Source organism: Meriones unguiculatus, chromosome 11 (genome assembly GCF_030254825.1).
Source record: "Meriones unguiculatus strain TT.TT164.6M chromosome 11, Bangor_MerUng_6.1, whole genome shotgun sequence".
Taxonomy (NCBI): domain Eukaryota; kingdom Metazoa; phylum Chordata; class Mammalia; order Rodentia; family Muridae; genus Meriones; species Meriones unguiculatus.
In genome coordinates, this window is record NC_083359.1 from 41,618,465 (window position 1) to 41,634,208 (window position 15,744).

General features: G+C 43.8%; 1 protein-coding gene across 2 annotated transcripts in view; it reads right to left on the bottom strand.

Annotated features, from left to right (window-relative positions):
- Crebbp (CREB binding protein) overlaps positions 1-15,744 on the bottom strand; it is a 137,487-nt gene that overhangs the window by 5,367 nt on the left and 116,376 nt on the right. For both annotated transcript variants that reach the window (XM_021632412.2, XM_021632411.2), the window contains 11 exons: positions 15,181-15,261; positions 13,304-13,360; positions 10,029-10,106; positions 9,653-9,720; positions 8,230-8,380; positions 7,782-7,928; positions 7,116-7,229; positions 5,841-6,006; positions 5,411-5,578; positions 1,616-1,777; positions 1,038-1,319 (listed from right to left, as the gene is read on the bottom strand). In XM_021632412.2, coding sequence (XP_021488087.1) covers positions 1,038-1,319; positions 1,616-1,777; positions 5,411-5,578; positions 5,841-6,006; positions 7,116-7,229; positions 7,782-7,928; positions 8,230-8,380; positions 9,653-9,720; positions 10,029-10,106; positions 13,304-13,360; positions 15,181-15,261 — 1,474 coding nt within the window. The remainder of the gene's footprint in view (positions 1-1,037; positions 1,320-1,615; positions 1,778-5,410; positions 5,579-5,840; positions 6,007-7,115; positions 7,230-7,781; positions 7,929-8,229; positions 8,381-9,652; positions 9,721-10,028; positions 10,107-13,303; positions 13,361-15,180; positions 15,262-15,744) is intronic.

The window sequence follows — 15,744 nt, forward strand, 5'->3', positions numbered from 1 at the left end:
ATTCTCCTCCGGCCTCTGTGGGTATACACACAAATATGCTTACTCACACATATCCCACCCACAGAACACATCTCAAGTCCTACAGCTGGCCCTAGAGATCATGCTCAAAGACAGCACACACCAAACCCTAAAATCAGCAAAGCAGAAAGAAGATCAAGAAGCCAGGGGTGGGGCAGAAACAGACAACAGGAGATAGGAATGCAAAGGTAGGCAAAGAAGAAAGGGCTAGGAAGCTTTCGCCCGCCCAGGACAAGTGCTACAAGGGTGAATAGGCGACAGGCATTAAGGCAGGAGACAGTAAGCCTGCCAGTGGCATATATGACAATCAAGTCTAACAGCATTCTGTGGTCCTGCAAGTGGACTTGATCAAAGGTGCCAACCTGCCAGCAGGGCGAAAGGCATCCTTAACCCTTTAGCAAGGCTAGGAAGAAAGAAATACACTGAAATCCCTGTAGAGCCAAAGTTTTCCAAAGTCAGGCTGCCTCAGAATATGGCCTGTGCCTTGGAAGACAAGAACACAGATAAGACAGATGGTGGTAGCACATGCCTTTAATCCTAGAACTTGGGAAGAAGAGGTAGGCTGTGAGTTCGAGGCCAGCCTGGTCTACAGTGAGTGCAGGACAGCCAAGACTATAAGAGAAACCTTGTCTCACAAAACCAAAAAAAAGAAAGAAAAGAGAAAGAGAAAGAGAAAGAGAAAGAGAAAGAGAGGGGAGGGGAGGGGAGGGGAGGGGAGGGGAGGGGAGGGGAGGGGAGGGGAGGGGAGGGGAGGGGAGGAGAGGAGAGGGGAGGGGAGGGGAGGGGAGGAGAGGAGAGGAGAGGAGAGGAGAGGAGAGGAGAGGAGAGGAGAGGAGAGGAGAGGAGAGGAGAGGAGAGGAGAGGAGAGGAGAGGAGAGGAGAGGAGAGGAAGTCAACCCCTCATCCTGGAAGGGACAGCACAAACAAGCTGTGCGGAGATGACACTTGCAGCCATTTCTGTTGCTGCAGGGAACAATGCTGCTTATGGGGAAGGCCAGGAGGGAGGTGGCGGGGCTTACCTCACACACAGTGCAGTGCCAGCGTGTCTCTACGTGGTGTTTGCACTCATTGCAGGTATAGACAAAGCGGTCCTGGCCCTGTGTGTGCAGCTCCACCAGCATGCACAGAGTGGACCATTTGGAGCGGCGTAAGGAAGAGAACTCCCAGTGCTTGTCTCTGGCCAGGGTGAGGAAGGCGTCACGCCCATCCATGAGGTCACAGCTAAGCAGGGGGTCAGGGTCTACTATGGGGGGCTGAGTGCTGATGACAGGGCCAGCATGCAGATGAATCACAAAGAAGACCTGAAAGGAGAAGCTGCATTAACCCCACAGAGAGGCAGTGTGCGCTAAGTGCAGGGCCAGGTTGTAACAGGAGAGAAACCAAACCCAGGGCCTGGTTGAGGCTCTGGTTTCCTGGGATGGAACATAAATGATGACAAGCCAAATAATATAATAACAAACTGCTGTTTTACCTTCTATAGAGGGAACCCTCCCTTCTATCAAACTTGCGCAGAAAAACCCCAGCACAGTGGGCATAGTGCCTGCTATTTTTCAGGGTTCTGAGTATCCCCAGAACCTCCCACCAGCCCATGCCATACCTCCTTGTGTTTCTCCATGGTGGCATACAGCTTCTGGGAGAGGTCGTTGGACACATTGGGCATGCTGGGCTTCTTCTTGTTGGCGCGGCTAATACTGCTTTTGTTTTTGTTGGTCTTCTTGTTGTTCTTTTTCTTGGCATTCTTGCTGTCACCCTGACTGCCCTGAAACCACATGCAAAGCTGTTAGACTAACACCCATTTCCTAGGCTGTGGGGCTCCACAGACCTCATATGCACCTGGGCCACATACTACCTCCAGAGGCCTAAGGATTGAATCTTCCCAGCCTGGACATGTCACCTGTATATCTTGTTACTTCTTTAGGATGTTCATTCAGAATCTAAGCAACAGAGGAAGTTTTCTACCACTCCCCATAATTCCACTGGACAGGAGTGCTATGTTCCATCCTGCATGCTCAGTACCTGGTTCTTAGCCTTGGGAGGGACTACTCATTTGTATAAATTTCCAGGACACCGAGAAGGTGCAAATGGAGGGGTTGGGACAGCACCAGGAAGAACAGGGACACCCAACTGATCATTGTACCATTAAACTTGAACTAGGGCAGAACATGTCTAAGCTTCTTTTGCAACATACTGTTACTACTTTCATTACTATTTGGCTGAGGTCTAAAAGGGACTCACTCCCTAGTTCAAGTACTCCAATGATCCTACTATGAAAAGAACTTGGGAGCGTTACTCATTTAGAATATAACATAGAAAAGCTAAGCTTATCCAGAACTTCTTTATTCTGCAGTAAGAACTTGGGTAAAACCCAGAGCCTTATACATGCTAAGCATGTGCTATTCCACTTAACTATATACTCTCAGAATATAATTTCTTCAAATGATGCTATATAACCTAGATTATATAACCTGATTCAGATTCCTGAGTCAAATAAATTTTTTAAAAAACTACTTATGTGCACGGGTGTGTGTGTATTTTTGACTGTGCCACGGTGCCCATGCGGAGGTCAGAGAGAACAGAATTTTTTTTTTTTTTTTTTTTTAGGGAGACTGTTTTCTTCTTTTACCATGTGGATCCTGGGATTTGAACTCAGGCCATCACACATGCAGCAGGTACTTTTACTGGACCCATCTTGCTGGGCAATCTTATTTGGGATTTTTTTTAAAGACAGGGTCTTACTCTGTAGATCTGGCTGTCCTGGAACTCACTGTGTAGATAGACCAGGCTGTTCTCAAACTCAGAGATCTGCCTGCCTCTGTCTCCTGAGTGCTGGGACTAAAGGCATGTGCCACTTCATCCAGCTTCAAATATATTTTTTAAAAGAAATTGTTTTTGAGCCAGGGCTAGTAACACATGCCTTTAATCCAAGCACTCAGGACAAGCTCATCTCTGAGATTAGGCCAGCCAAAGCTACAGAGAGACCCCGTTCAAAAACCAACAAAAAGAAGAAAAAGAGAAAGAAAAATTGTCTTTGGTCATCTAGAGCAATGCACTTTAGTTTTTCTTTTTTCCAATAGAGTTTCACCTGTGTGTGCGACGGAGCGTGGGCTTTTTCTGTCCCAAAACTGTGGTTTAATACATCCTGTGGTGTCCTGTCACCACCACAACCACTTCTCTACTTCCATTAACTTGTGATTCCAATTTTTCTTATTTTAACTGTTTGAGAATTTCATACATGCACACAGTATGTTAGAGCCAAGCACCTGGCCCCTTTTCCTCTATTCCATTTCCTCCTCAGAAAATCTGTTTTAAATTTTTATTTTTTATATTAATTACAGTTTATTCACTTTGTATCCCAGCTGTAGCCCCTTCCCTCATTCCTTCCCAATCCCACCCTCCCTCCTTCATCTCCTCCCTGCCCCTCTCTATGTCCACTGATAGGAGAGGTCCTCCACCCCTTCCATCTGACCCTAGCTTATCAGGTATCTTCAGGATTGGCTGCACTGTCTTCCTCTGTGGCCTGGCAAGGCTGCTGCCTCATCAGGGGGAGGTGATCAAAGAGCCAGCCACTGAGTAACCCCACTGTGAGGTCCTAAGTATTCCCGAGGAAGGCAAGTCCTTGCCCTCAGCATCTACACTGCCATACAAAGAAAACAGCAAGTCTACTTGTCAACATTTTCCTAGTACATGCCAAATCCTTGGGTACACAGTGAAGGCCAGCTCAGGTACAAGCCACCTAGTCCTCTGGACAGTGTCACTGACACCAAGCTGGAGGCCGCCTTGGATAGCTCAGCTTGTTCTGTATTCCGAGGTCCTGTTCCCATGGCAGCAGGGGTGTCTTTGTTCTCTGCTGTGCACCAGTCACTCCCATAGCTGGGCCCACATTCTACTTCCTCAAATGGTGCCACCACTGCTGTCCTTTATAAGCCCAGACAAATGGTCCTGGGGCAGGCCACCTTTGCTCTGAGGCATGGCGTGGCCAGCGGCCTGCTGGTCACTTGGTCTGCACTGCTGCACTGCATTGCCAGCCACTGAGACCTGCCTGTTCTTTTAAGGCCAGCTTGAATATGGCGGCCTCCCCTCTTTGGCTTTCTTCTGAACCATTCAGCACTAGAGTAAGAAACCAAACCTTGGTGAGAACCAGTCAAATTCCTGAGGAGGTGAAAGGATGGTTCAACCAATGAGAGGAAGTCAGACAATGGGGACATTTTGGGAGTGCTTGTGAACCACCAGGGATACAAACTTTGTTTCATCCCGGCCTGTGCTTTCTCTGTTAAAGATGTCTTTTAATAGACATAACTCAATGTGAACAGTGCTTGGCATGTTGCTACCACTCAACAAATCATGTGTGCGCTGATTCATGATGACCCAATGCTTTAGCTCCTGTAGCCCTGCTGAGACCCAGTTTTAACCACTTCCTCCAGGGCATTGCAGGTATCTTAATAGCAGCCCATTCTTTACTTCTCTCTCACCAAAGCTTGTTTCAGCTTAAAACAAGACGTTTTTTTGGGGTGGGGAGGGTAGGGTGGGGTTCAAGACAGGGCTTCGCTTGTAGTCCTGGATAGCTTTGTAGACCAGGCTGGTCTCAAACTCAAGGCAATCTGCCTGCTTCTGCCTCCCAAGTGCTAGAATCAAGGCATGCACCACCACGGCCAACACAAGACAATTCTTAATTCATGATTTCTCACATGCCACAAACACCCTCCACAGAAGTCACCGTACATACCTATAACTACAACCAATATATGCTACTGCCAGCTCTACCTGACAATCACGCAATGCCTTGTGATCTTCAATATAGCACACTTCCTCCCCTTCCTAGAAGACTCCATCCCCCCACATCTCACATGGGATCCTTATGTCACTGTTTCAAAAGTCACCCCCACCCCAGACCTGCTGTCTTCTTTACCTTAAGAGCCTTTCTTCTCAGAGTTGTCCCATTTCCTGAAAACACATCATGCAACTATCCAGTCCCTTCCTGTTTCTCCTAATATAAGATACCTCTTGGGGCAAGAACAAAGTCTTGTTTAGTTCACTCTGCACTCCCTGGTACACAGGGTAATAGTAAACAGTGAAAAGGTGGAGAGTGGAAAGGAAAAAAGCACAAAACAAGAAGTTGTCACAATATTCAGCACAAGGCCTGGCACATCAGTTTCTCCTGGAAGTCAGTCTCATCACGTCTATACACTTTCCTGGCTACAATATAGTACCACCTTAACCACTAGGCCCCATAGGGAATATTTCTTGTATAGAGACGACACATTTGCTTACTGCTATTGACGGTGATATCTTACGTGCGTGAATGAGATCATCACCACAGAAAGAAACCAACAGAAAATGTACACTTTCCAGCCAGCCACTCTGGTGGCACAGCTCTATCTAGTGGGGGCTGTACCTCAGGAGTCTCACTCGCTGCAGTACTCTCTTCCTTTTTCCTCTCTTCTTCTTCTTGTTCTAGCTCCTTAATGCTTTCTTCCAACACATTAGGCCAGAAATCTCCTTCAAAATAGGGCAACTCCTTGGCACTTGTGAGCCTGTCTTCGTTCGCTTGTTTGAAGATGTCCTGGGAGGAAGCAGGACAGAGATGAGATAAAGTCCCCTGTGGCCTAGTGAGGACCACATGCACAAACGAGTTATCAACTGACTGAAAGGCCCACTGCTTCGACCAACTGCACAGTTCCTTCTGCAGTTTCATCAGCTGCTTCCATTTCTATTTCTTGTACATGATCATAATTATAAAGCACGTGAATGGCAAAGAGTTTGAAAATACAAAAAATATGTTAATCAGCTGCAAAAGAGCCAGTATCTTCTTTCAGCAGGAATACCTTATAGTCATTAATGATCCTCTCGGCGAATGCCTTGTCCAGCATCTTCTTGTACCACTCCTGTAGTCGTTTTGGTTTGGGGATTTTCTGATCAGGGGGGTGGCAATGAAAAATGTAGTCATCTCCTTCACTTGGTGGACAGGCCCAGATGTGTCCTGTCACATACCTATAGGACACATACAAAGCAAGCCAGACAGAAGTGTCAGTACACTCAGATCTACTTTTGAGGAATTGCAGTTTAAGAACAAGAGATAGAAGCTGGGTGTTGTGGTGCGTGCCCTTAGTGAAAGCACCCAGGGAGGCAGCGGCAGGCGGATCACTGTGAGTTTCATGACAGGACAGCCCGGCCTACAAAGTGAGTCCAGGACAGCCAAGTGAAACCCTGTATCAAAAAACCAAAAAGAACTAGAACAAGGACAGAAATAAACATGAGGTCAGATGAAAACAGAAAAAATGCCCATAATACTAGTGTAGGTCTTATAAAATACTTGGGCTCCAAACTAGTACGTGAATGGAGTCAGGGAGGAGGTATTATCTTCATCACTTGCAAATCCAATAGTAGTTTCAGTTCTGAGCATTTTGTTCTCAGAAGGATAACATGGAGATGGGCCTGCCAGGGTACAATCAAGCACCAGCTTCCTCCCTATTTCATCCTGTGCACTGGAAAGGCAGTCAGGCAAGCTTCTCTTTAAAGGATTCATGTCAAACAAACCTTACTCACTCTGTGAAAGACACTTCCGGCAAACTCTTTTCCAGGTGTGGGAAAGAGTGTGACAGTGTGGTATATAAACACATAGTACAACAGGGGAAAACACATATCGTGTATTCAAGCACTGAATTCTAACAGAAGACCAAAAGAGACAAATGTACAGGGACAGAAAGTAGATTAGTGGTCATCTAAGGGCAGGAGCAGGACAGGGAGGAGCAGAAAGCAGGCAGGCACAGGGCTCTGGTGAGGGAGTGAGGGTGTATGGAGAATGACTTATAAGAATGGTCACACCAGTCAATAATGCTAAAAATTAAAACCCACTGACTCCAAAACCTGAAAGAGGCAAAATGTATGGTATGAAGTTTATGCTTCAATAAACTAAAAAGAAAATGCAATGTAAGCAGAGGCAGAGTAGGTACTGCTCTCTGGAGTCAGACACATGTGGGAACCTCAACAGACTTCTGAACCAATCACTAGAATAAAAACATGTAAAACTAATTGAGAAAAACTTATTATTTCACAAAACAGACACAGAATTTTATTGATTCTGAATAATCCAGACTCACCCCAATTTCTTCACATACTCTAGATACCCAATGAGGATCTCATGGTAAACAGCTGTCCGGAGGCAGCGGGGCCGGAAGAAATGAATACTATCCAGATAAGATATGTACACACGCCTGTAGGGGATAGGTGGAGGGTGTCATTTTAATTTTTAACTCAAGGTAACCCCTCAATATTAAAAACAAGTATCAATATCAATAGCCCCCAGAAATAAGTTTTTATAGCAGTCACACAGGCCATCTAACAGGATGTGAAAAACTCTTCATCACAGTTGCAGCTAAAAACTAAGGAAACAAATAATTTTTTGCTATCCAATAAAAGATAATGGAAACTTTTCCTGGGGGCGCAACTTGGGGAAAGCCATTTCTTTGACCCACTCATCCAAAGTCCAGATTAAAACAGATTAAAACTGTGAGGCATCTAGCTGTTGCTACCCTGGCCCCCAAGTGACCATCTGTGAGACAAAACAAGAATAGGGCCACACTGCACAACATGAAACACTACCACCAAGACCTTTCATCCTGAGGGAAACAAAAGTAATTAGTCACTTAACTGTGGCTTTGTTTTAATCTAGTACCAAAGCACACAGCTCTAACATACCTGAGCCTCGGTCTGTTACCACCCAACATGGGGATAAAAGACACACTCAGAAGTAAGATGAAGACTACCTTGTATTTGGCGGGGGGCAATCAGAGCCATATTCTTGCACATGCATCCCAAAAAAGCAGACATCGACTCCGTCGATCTCCTCAAAAGCGAAGAGTGCTTTGGTTCGATATGGGAAAGACTCAGACATTTCTCCAGAATCCACAAACCTGAAATAAGGCAGAGCCTGTAGTTTGCTATGTGTGTTCCAACTGCTTCTGAGCTAAACCTGGTCTGTATGGAAGAGCTGGAGGCTTGGCAACCTGTTGCAACAGCCAGAGCAGTTTCAGGACTGTGCTCCAGCTCGTCCTGTTCCTGTTTCTTAGGAAGGGAGTGGCATCTCTGCTAATAAATTGGGACTCAGAAGAGAAGGTCACATGCTACTTGCCATAAAGCATCTGCATAATGAGGCTATAGGAGACAGGAATGAGGACGACTCAACAGTTTATGGAAGGAAGTAATAATACAAACCTTGACTTCATTCCTGGCTTCACCTCCACAGTCTTGTCTGAGCTGGCTACCACTCTGACAAAAACCTCCCCAGCTTCAGGGTGATTCTGGCGCCGCAAAAATTTGTTCACTCGGTCTTCCAAGTGGTTTCCCAATCGTGTGGTCTGAAGCCCTAAAAAGTTCCGAATGAACAAGATTAGGCAGAGCTGCTGAGGCTGCTGCTTCACCTCTGCTACTTTCAAGGACTAATGACTTCTATAAGAACAGAAAGAGCTCCATCCTGTGAGCATCTTATGAAGAAAAAGTAGATATGGGACTTAGGCACTTTGCTTCTTGTCAGCTCTATATCAGTCCAGATGTTCTTGTCCATTTCTAACAGTAAGGGACCGGAGAGCAAAAATGAATGAATGGATGAATGAATGAATGAATGAATGAATGAATAAATAAGATGGCCTGGGCTGGAGAGATGGCTCAGTGATTAAGAGCACTGCCTGCTTTTCCAAAGGACCCAGGCTCAATTCCCAGCACCCACAAGGCAGCTCACAACTGTCTGTAACTTCAGAGATCTGACATCTTTACACTAACACACATAAAATAAAAATAAATACATTAAAAAAAAAAAAAAAAGATGGCCTGACTATGAGTGGACTGAGGATACTTGTTTTGTGCCCTTTACCTCAGGTCCTGGTGGAACAAGTTCAGCTTGTGGGTCAAATCCTGCCCTGGACCTATGCTAAGCAGAAGTCTCCTGTGTGGAGGGTGAAGTATCTCAAGGATGCCAACAGGCAGACTGCTTACTGTTTTAGTACTAACTTGAGGAACTCTAATAGCAACAGGAAAACGGCACACACTGGCTCAGCCAATCGCTCACTCCACAATCTAAAATGGAGCTTAGGACAACCAGGACCAAGTCATCTAGCATCAGCCAAGGATTGTTTCCTGCCTTCACAACTGAGTGACTATTCTAAAAGCACAGGTGTAGGAACAAAGAGCCTCACAATACTACCATTTTTGCTGAAATCCCTGAAGGAAATCCTCTTCAGTCTCAGCCCTATAATAATAGGACAGCATGCCTTGTCCCCACAGGAGACAGCTTCTAGCTCAGACCCGAAACAGCCTCTGAAAGCTTGTGAAAGCACTTTTTCTGGACAAGGCTCTTGGTTCTAAGCTACTGTAGAAGGATCTGCCAACAAACATTCTCTCAGTAGTTCTGAAATTTACTTTCTAAGTTATGAGCTGATCATAAAAGGATCAAGCTGAGTGACTCCAATCAAAAGAGTACAAACGACTGGAAAAACTTACACATGAAAACTGCTGACCACTGAGCTCTGAAACCTCATGCTGAGACTAACAGAGAGAGAGAGAGAGAGAGAGAGAGAGAGAGGAGAATCTACAGAAGTTCAAAGCACATAACCCAGAAAACAGAAATCTTCAGCAAACTTACTCTTAGCACTGAATTTGTTCTCTTTCCGAGGTCTGCCAGTTTTCTTCAAGCAGTTGTCACACACAAAACTGCACAACAAATAATGGGTGTGATCAGATTATACTCAACAGTGTATGTTGCCAAACCAGTGAAATGCAGTACTGAAATACTTTGTTGGCAGTTGAAATCACATCATTGTGAAAAGAGTGAGGAGACAGACGGCTCTGATTCTACAATTTGTAAAGCAGGCAAACACAAGATTTAAATATAGAACCAACTGCCACCTCCCTTAATTGCTGAATTCTTGCTGACAAGGAACAAGACTGCACCACAGCCACCTCCCCATGACTTATGCACAGCTGCTCCCCCTTTTCAGAGATCACAGCAAATTACTCACCCTGCAGGCCAAATGATGTCATAGTGTAGAACGCAAATCTGATGCATCTTCCGTCCACATTCTTTGCAGTCAACAAAACTGGGAGACAAGAAAACAGTTTTCTACAGGGAGCTACACAGATGCAGTCTTCAGCAGGGGCTTGAATGTATGGCACACACTGTCTTTCAAGAGCTCTGACATCCATGCATGTGCTAACTAATGCAGATGTGTTTTACACTTATCTATATTCATTAATTTCCTAAGGGAAGAAAGCATTGCTCCGTCCTCCAACAGACACACACACACACACACACACACACACACACACACACACACATACGAACGCACGCACACTTTCTTTTTCTTACACGAAAGGAAGGTCTAGCCAAGTAGTCTAGCCTGGCCTTAAACACATGATCAATGATTTTTTACGTGGATTCTTGGGATTGAAATCAGGTTGTTCTATTTCCATAACAAGTGCCTTTACCCACTGAGCCCTCTTGCTGACTTGCAAAACCTTATTTTCAAAAATTACTATGATAAAGGAATATTCCATAGTCCAGTAACTGTACCATTAGACTCATTCTTTCTCTATGTAATTTTCAAGTACCTAAATGGGCTTAGGAAACAGAACAGTACTTTCAGTGTTATAAAAACTTGCTGCTAATTTTCAGATCTCCCCTTCCCCAAGGTTTCAGAAAGAAAAGTTACTAAGACGATAGCATCCCTGCTAAGCCCAAGGCACAGGAAATAACTGCTCCAAGTTGGTGCCAGATAGTGTAAGGCATGAATAAAAGAAAAGTGGACAGGTTTCCTTGAGTACACATTCAGTCTCCTCGTGCCAAGTCCACACTACTCAGTTTAGCTGCCCAAGAGCATTTTATCAACCCTCAAGGGCAGATTCCAATAGGATCCTCAACACTGAGATACCCAGTGGTCAAACCTTTTGCTTTTTAGTTTACTGTCTCATTGCTACCAAAATCGTCTTCACAGGAAAATTCAGGCCACCAGAAAGGATCCCAGTTTCCCTGAGAACCCACGTTCTTGATAATGACTAGCTTCTTCTTGTCCCTTCATCCAGCTACAATACCTGCTATATAACCAATCAGCAATGGTACTTCTTAATCAGCCTCCCTGCTGCCATTCTCTTTAGAAAGAGGACCCACACGCAACACTATGAAACAGTGGCAGCACGACTTGGTTGTGACTACTAACTACTTGTCATGGTGGAGGTTCCCTCTCCACACCCCCACTTCAGTAATTTAAGGCCTCTAACTCCATTCCTCCAGAACTGCATCTCCAATCTGATGTGAGCTTCGTCGGCCAAGGATGAGGTGCAAGATCAGAACAGTGACTCTCCTGATTCCCACCCTGTCTCTAAAAAGTCTATTTAATATAAAAATATTGAATATAAAAAACACATCATGTGCCTGTGACAAGCCCCTTCATGACAACCCACTTACTATGAAGCCTTCTCTCTCCTAGCATGGCCTCTTCGACCTCCAACAGGTCTATTTTAGTTGAGCCCTGACTTCTTCCCTAGGTTGATTTCTCCCAAGGAGGTTTTAGAGACTGGAGACTGAGATCATATGCTTCATATTCCCCATGCAAAATGTCTTTCTTTCCTCTTTTTAAGTTTTTTCTTTACAAACTTAATAACCCATGCGGTCTTGAGCTAGCTATCCTGGCCTAGCGTCTCAACTGCTGGGAGAACAAGGGAGTGGTACCACACCCTGCTATAGAGGTGGTCTTTCTTCACTAGACTCAAAGCTGTTCCTCAAAACGTGCCAGTATACACTGAATGGTCTAAATGCCAAACAGGTTAAATTCATTAAGTAGCCCTGTCACTACATCCCATGAGAGTGGATCTTTACCATCAGGCCTGACTGAACAATCATTCCTATGACGTGTGTTTTGAGTATCTTCTGTTCTTTCCTTCCGTTAAATTCAGAATGTTATGTCCCTTTCTCTAGCACCTGCTTTTAGGTAAGAATCAACAACTTCAGGAAGCCAACCAACGGTGATGTTACTGTGCATATGCTAAAAGCACTTATGGAACCATGCATACTGGGTTTCCCTGAGTCGTGCATACTGTGCCTCTTGCTGCCTGCATTCATCTGTTCCTACAAAAAGAAACTTAAAACCCACACAAAGGGAGCTTAAGAGATGGCTTAGTTGGTTAAGAACACTAGACTTGACTTCACCTCCCAACAATCATGATGGTTCACAGCCATCTGTAACTCTAGTTCTGGAAGATCTAACATCCTATTCTGGCCTCTGAGGACACCAGGCATACATATTCAGTATTCAGATACATTTAGACAAACAATGATACATATAAATAAAGCATTAACATTGGGGTGGTAGCTGGGAGGAATGACATGACAATATAACATGAAACAAAACTGAATTGTCACTAAAGGTAAAAGTGTGTGCCTTGGGTGAAGTTTCCATATACACCAGCATTCATTAGTTAATACAATCCTGTTCCTAGGTATCAGATGGTAGAAAAGAGGAAGTAACCTTCCCTAAGGAAAGGTGGATCTCCAAATGTAGCATGGGCAGGAAGTCAGTATATTCTATAATAGCACTTGACCTCTCTGGAACTGGGAGCAAGAGAACAAAGCAATTACTGCTAGGTCTCAGATCTGTCCCAAGCTTTAAAAGCCATTAGACAGTGAGTTTTGCAAATGAAGCATTCTCATAAGCAAAGGCAGTGGCAAGAACATGTTATACTTTACAAGACAGATTTTTAGACGATAGTTCCCAAGATGTTTTCAATTTGGAATTTCTCTGGGACGATATTAGCACTTCAAGTAACTGCCTGTATTTGTTACAGAATCTCACTGAGCAGTCCTTAAAGATGTTCAGCCTATGACTGAACTTTAGAGAGGTTCCAACAGAACTAAAACATTCACATAATCTTATCACCATTGAAATTCAGCAATTGGAGAATATGTTACAGAGAAATCTATTTTGAGTCTATATATTCCCTTAAGAAACCTCACGTTTATTCTCTCATAATCTAATCAAAAGTAATAACTCTCCTCATCTAAGACTGTAAGTCAAAAAAAGCCAGGTATATTAATGCACACCTTTAATCCTTGCATTTGGGAGGCAGGGCAGGCAGGTCTCTGTGAATTAAGGACAGCCAAGGATACAGAGAGAAACCCTGTCTCAAAAACAAAGGAAAGAAACAAAGAAATGAGAAAGAGAGAGAGGAGGGAGAGGGGAGAGAGAGAGAAAGAAGGAAAGAAAAAGAAGAAAAAGAAATATATATATAAAACTATACTCACGGTTCAGGATCTAAGGTATCATTTTTCTTCTTTTCAAATTGATCCTTGGAAATTGTCCTTATTTAAAAGAAAAAAGAAACGTCTTAATCAAATCATGTATATTTCTCTACCAATTCTGTTCTTAAAATACTATCTCCCTACCCCCCCCCAAAAAATCTGTTCCAACTACTATCAGCTTTACTATAAGATTAATTAAGACTCTAGTATATGATGGCAAAATTGTACTGATTTAAACATGTTTACTTTGAGTTGTGCTCACATGGTGAATAGCACTAAATCAGACACTGGTAAGACCACAACTGAATGGAAGCATACCCTTAAAGCAAGGTGAGCATCCACGGAGGGTTTCAAACTTAGGAAGGGTAGAATATTTGGGTTTCAACTGTGCAAAAGTGAATTGCTTCTGACGCATGCCATTATATAACCTCTGTTTTGTGGTTTCTTAAAATAAAATTAAAAAAAAAGCACTCACAGATGAGTGCATGAACATGGTGCGTATGCATGGGCAAGTATGCCACAGTGCTAGTGTGGAGATCAAACTACAACTCTGCCAAATTGCTTCTCTCCTTCCACCTCCATGTAGGTTTGTACACAGAACTCAGGTTACCAGGTTTGCAATGCAAATGCTTGCACCTATCAATTCATCTTGCTGGCCCCCTTTCTGCATTTTTAGCTTTTATTCTAAGTGACATACAGAAACGTATTAATGGTATTCTACAGAATACCTGACACTTGTGCACACTGTAATATGCTTCAATTAGGCTAAACCTACTAACCACCTCCAACACTTATCTTTGGGGAAGGGGTGCACAAAACTTTTCAAAATCCTTCCTTGTAGCTCTCTAAATGTATAGCACATAACTGTTATCTACAGTCACAATACTGTGCAAGAATATTCCACAGCTTTTGCTGGTTATCTAACTGAACCTTAGCACTTATTGATCAGCTCCCCTCATTCCTACCTCCTACACAATTCAATAATTAACTTCAATTACACCAAAGAATTAAGACAAGGAGGGTAATGAATCTGGAGCATAGCCTTCCTGCTTGTTAGACCTAAGAACTCTGGAGCCAGATTTCCAACATGACCAGAAGCATGGAAAACTGGGGAACCCAGTGTGCAGAAAAAGAGACCGCAAAATGCCTGGCAGGCTAAAGGCAGATGTACAGGTCAGCAGGCCGTTGTATATTTTGCAAAAGTCAAGTACCTTACTGTGGTTTTCATTTCTCTTGCTGTGGTCTGGTTATGCTGCCACTCAAAAGGAACTTCATCAGAAGACAAGCAGAAATATGCAGGAATGAATTAACAAACATGCTGTATCCTTCCTGGGAGCACGAGTCAGACCACCAGCAAAGAATGATACATACTTTTATATTATACTAGAAAACGTGGATAATTAGAATCTAACCAGCGTTAGCTCAGTTGCTTAAAAGATACAGGTTTAAAAGGTTAAGTTTAACTCCAAAGTGTGTGTGTGTGTGTGTGTGTGTGTGTGTGTGTGTGTGTGTTTAAAGGTGGTGTTGGTATGCATGCAAAACTCTACCTGGCTTCTTAGGAATAACTGAAGTTATGTTTCTAAGCAAAGATCACCCACCACCATGAAGAAAGCTATTTGCCAGTGACATCTAAGACAGTCAAGAACTAACTATATTATTGCTCCCTCAAATGGAAAAAGATGTTGAGCTGGTATTGCTCTCTGGCTGACACCTACACCTTTAAGTACGAGTATCTAGGCTCATGCAACCATGTTTACATTAAATGTGGGTATAGTTAATGTGAAGAAAAACAAAACACAAATTGCACAAAACTCAAAATGGCACATTCTGGCTCCTTCTTTAGTCATGAACATAAGGAAGTATAAAAAGATGGTACTTACGTCTGAGGTTGGGAAGGGTCGTCACCCAGGGTCACATTCTCGCCCTGGATCTCTGTGAAACACTTCTCACAGAAATGATACCTGTCAGCAAGAAGGCCATACTTGGGTGAACTGGTCCATCACAACATACAGCCACCCAAGCAACGAAGCCACCAATCAGAGCAGGGCAGAGCACCACGACGAAGGGGGGGCGTTGTTGGTTGATTGATGGGTCAGTGAGGACAATGAAAGGAACAGGAGGCAGGTGGGGAAGGGTAGAATTAGAGAACAGGGAAGGGAACAAATAGCACAGACACAGAGGTAAGACGCAAACACCAGACAACACAAAGCAGAAAGCCAAGGCAAAGCATTGATTAGCATTCGGTCTCATTGCACGCATCATAGGCCATCATCACTAACAACGACAGGTTTGGTCCGGCTCCAAGATGCAAATGCTTTCAAGGAGTTAATACTAGAATTGCATGGAGCCTAAATTTAGAAATCTGAATTTTGTTATAAAATCAAATATTGAGCCAGGGTTTAAAAAGAAGATTTTTACTTTGAAAACAGTATGAGAAAAAAAAG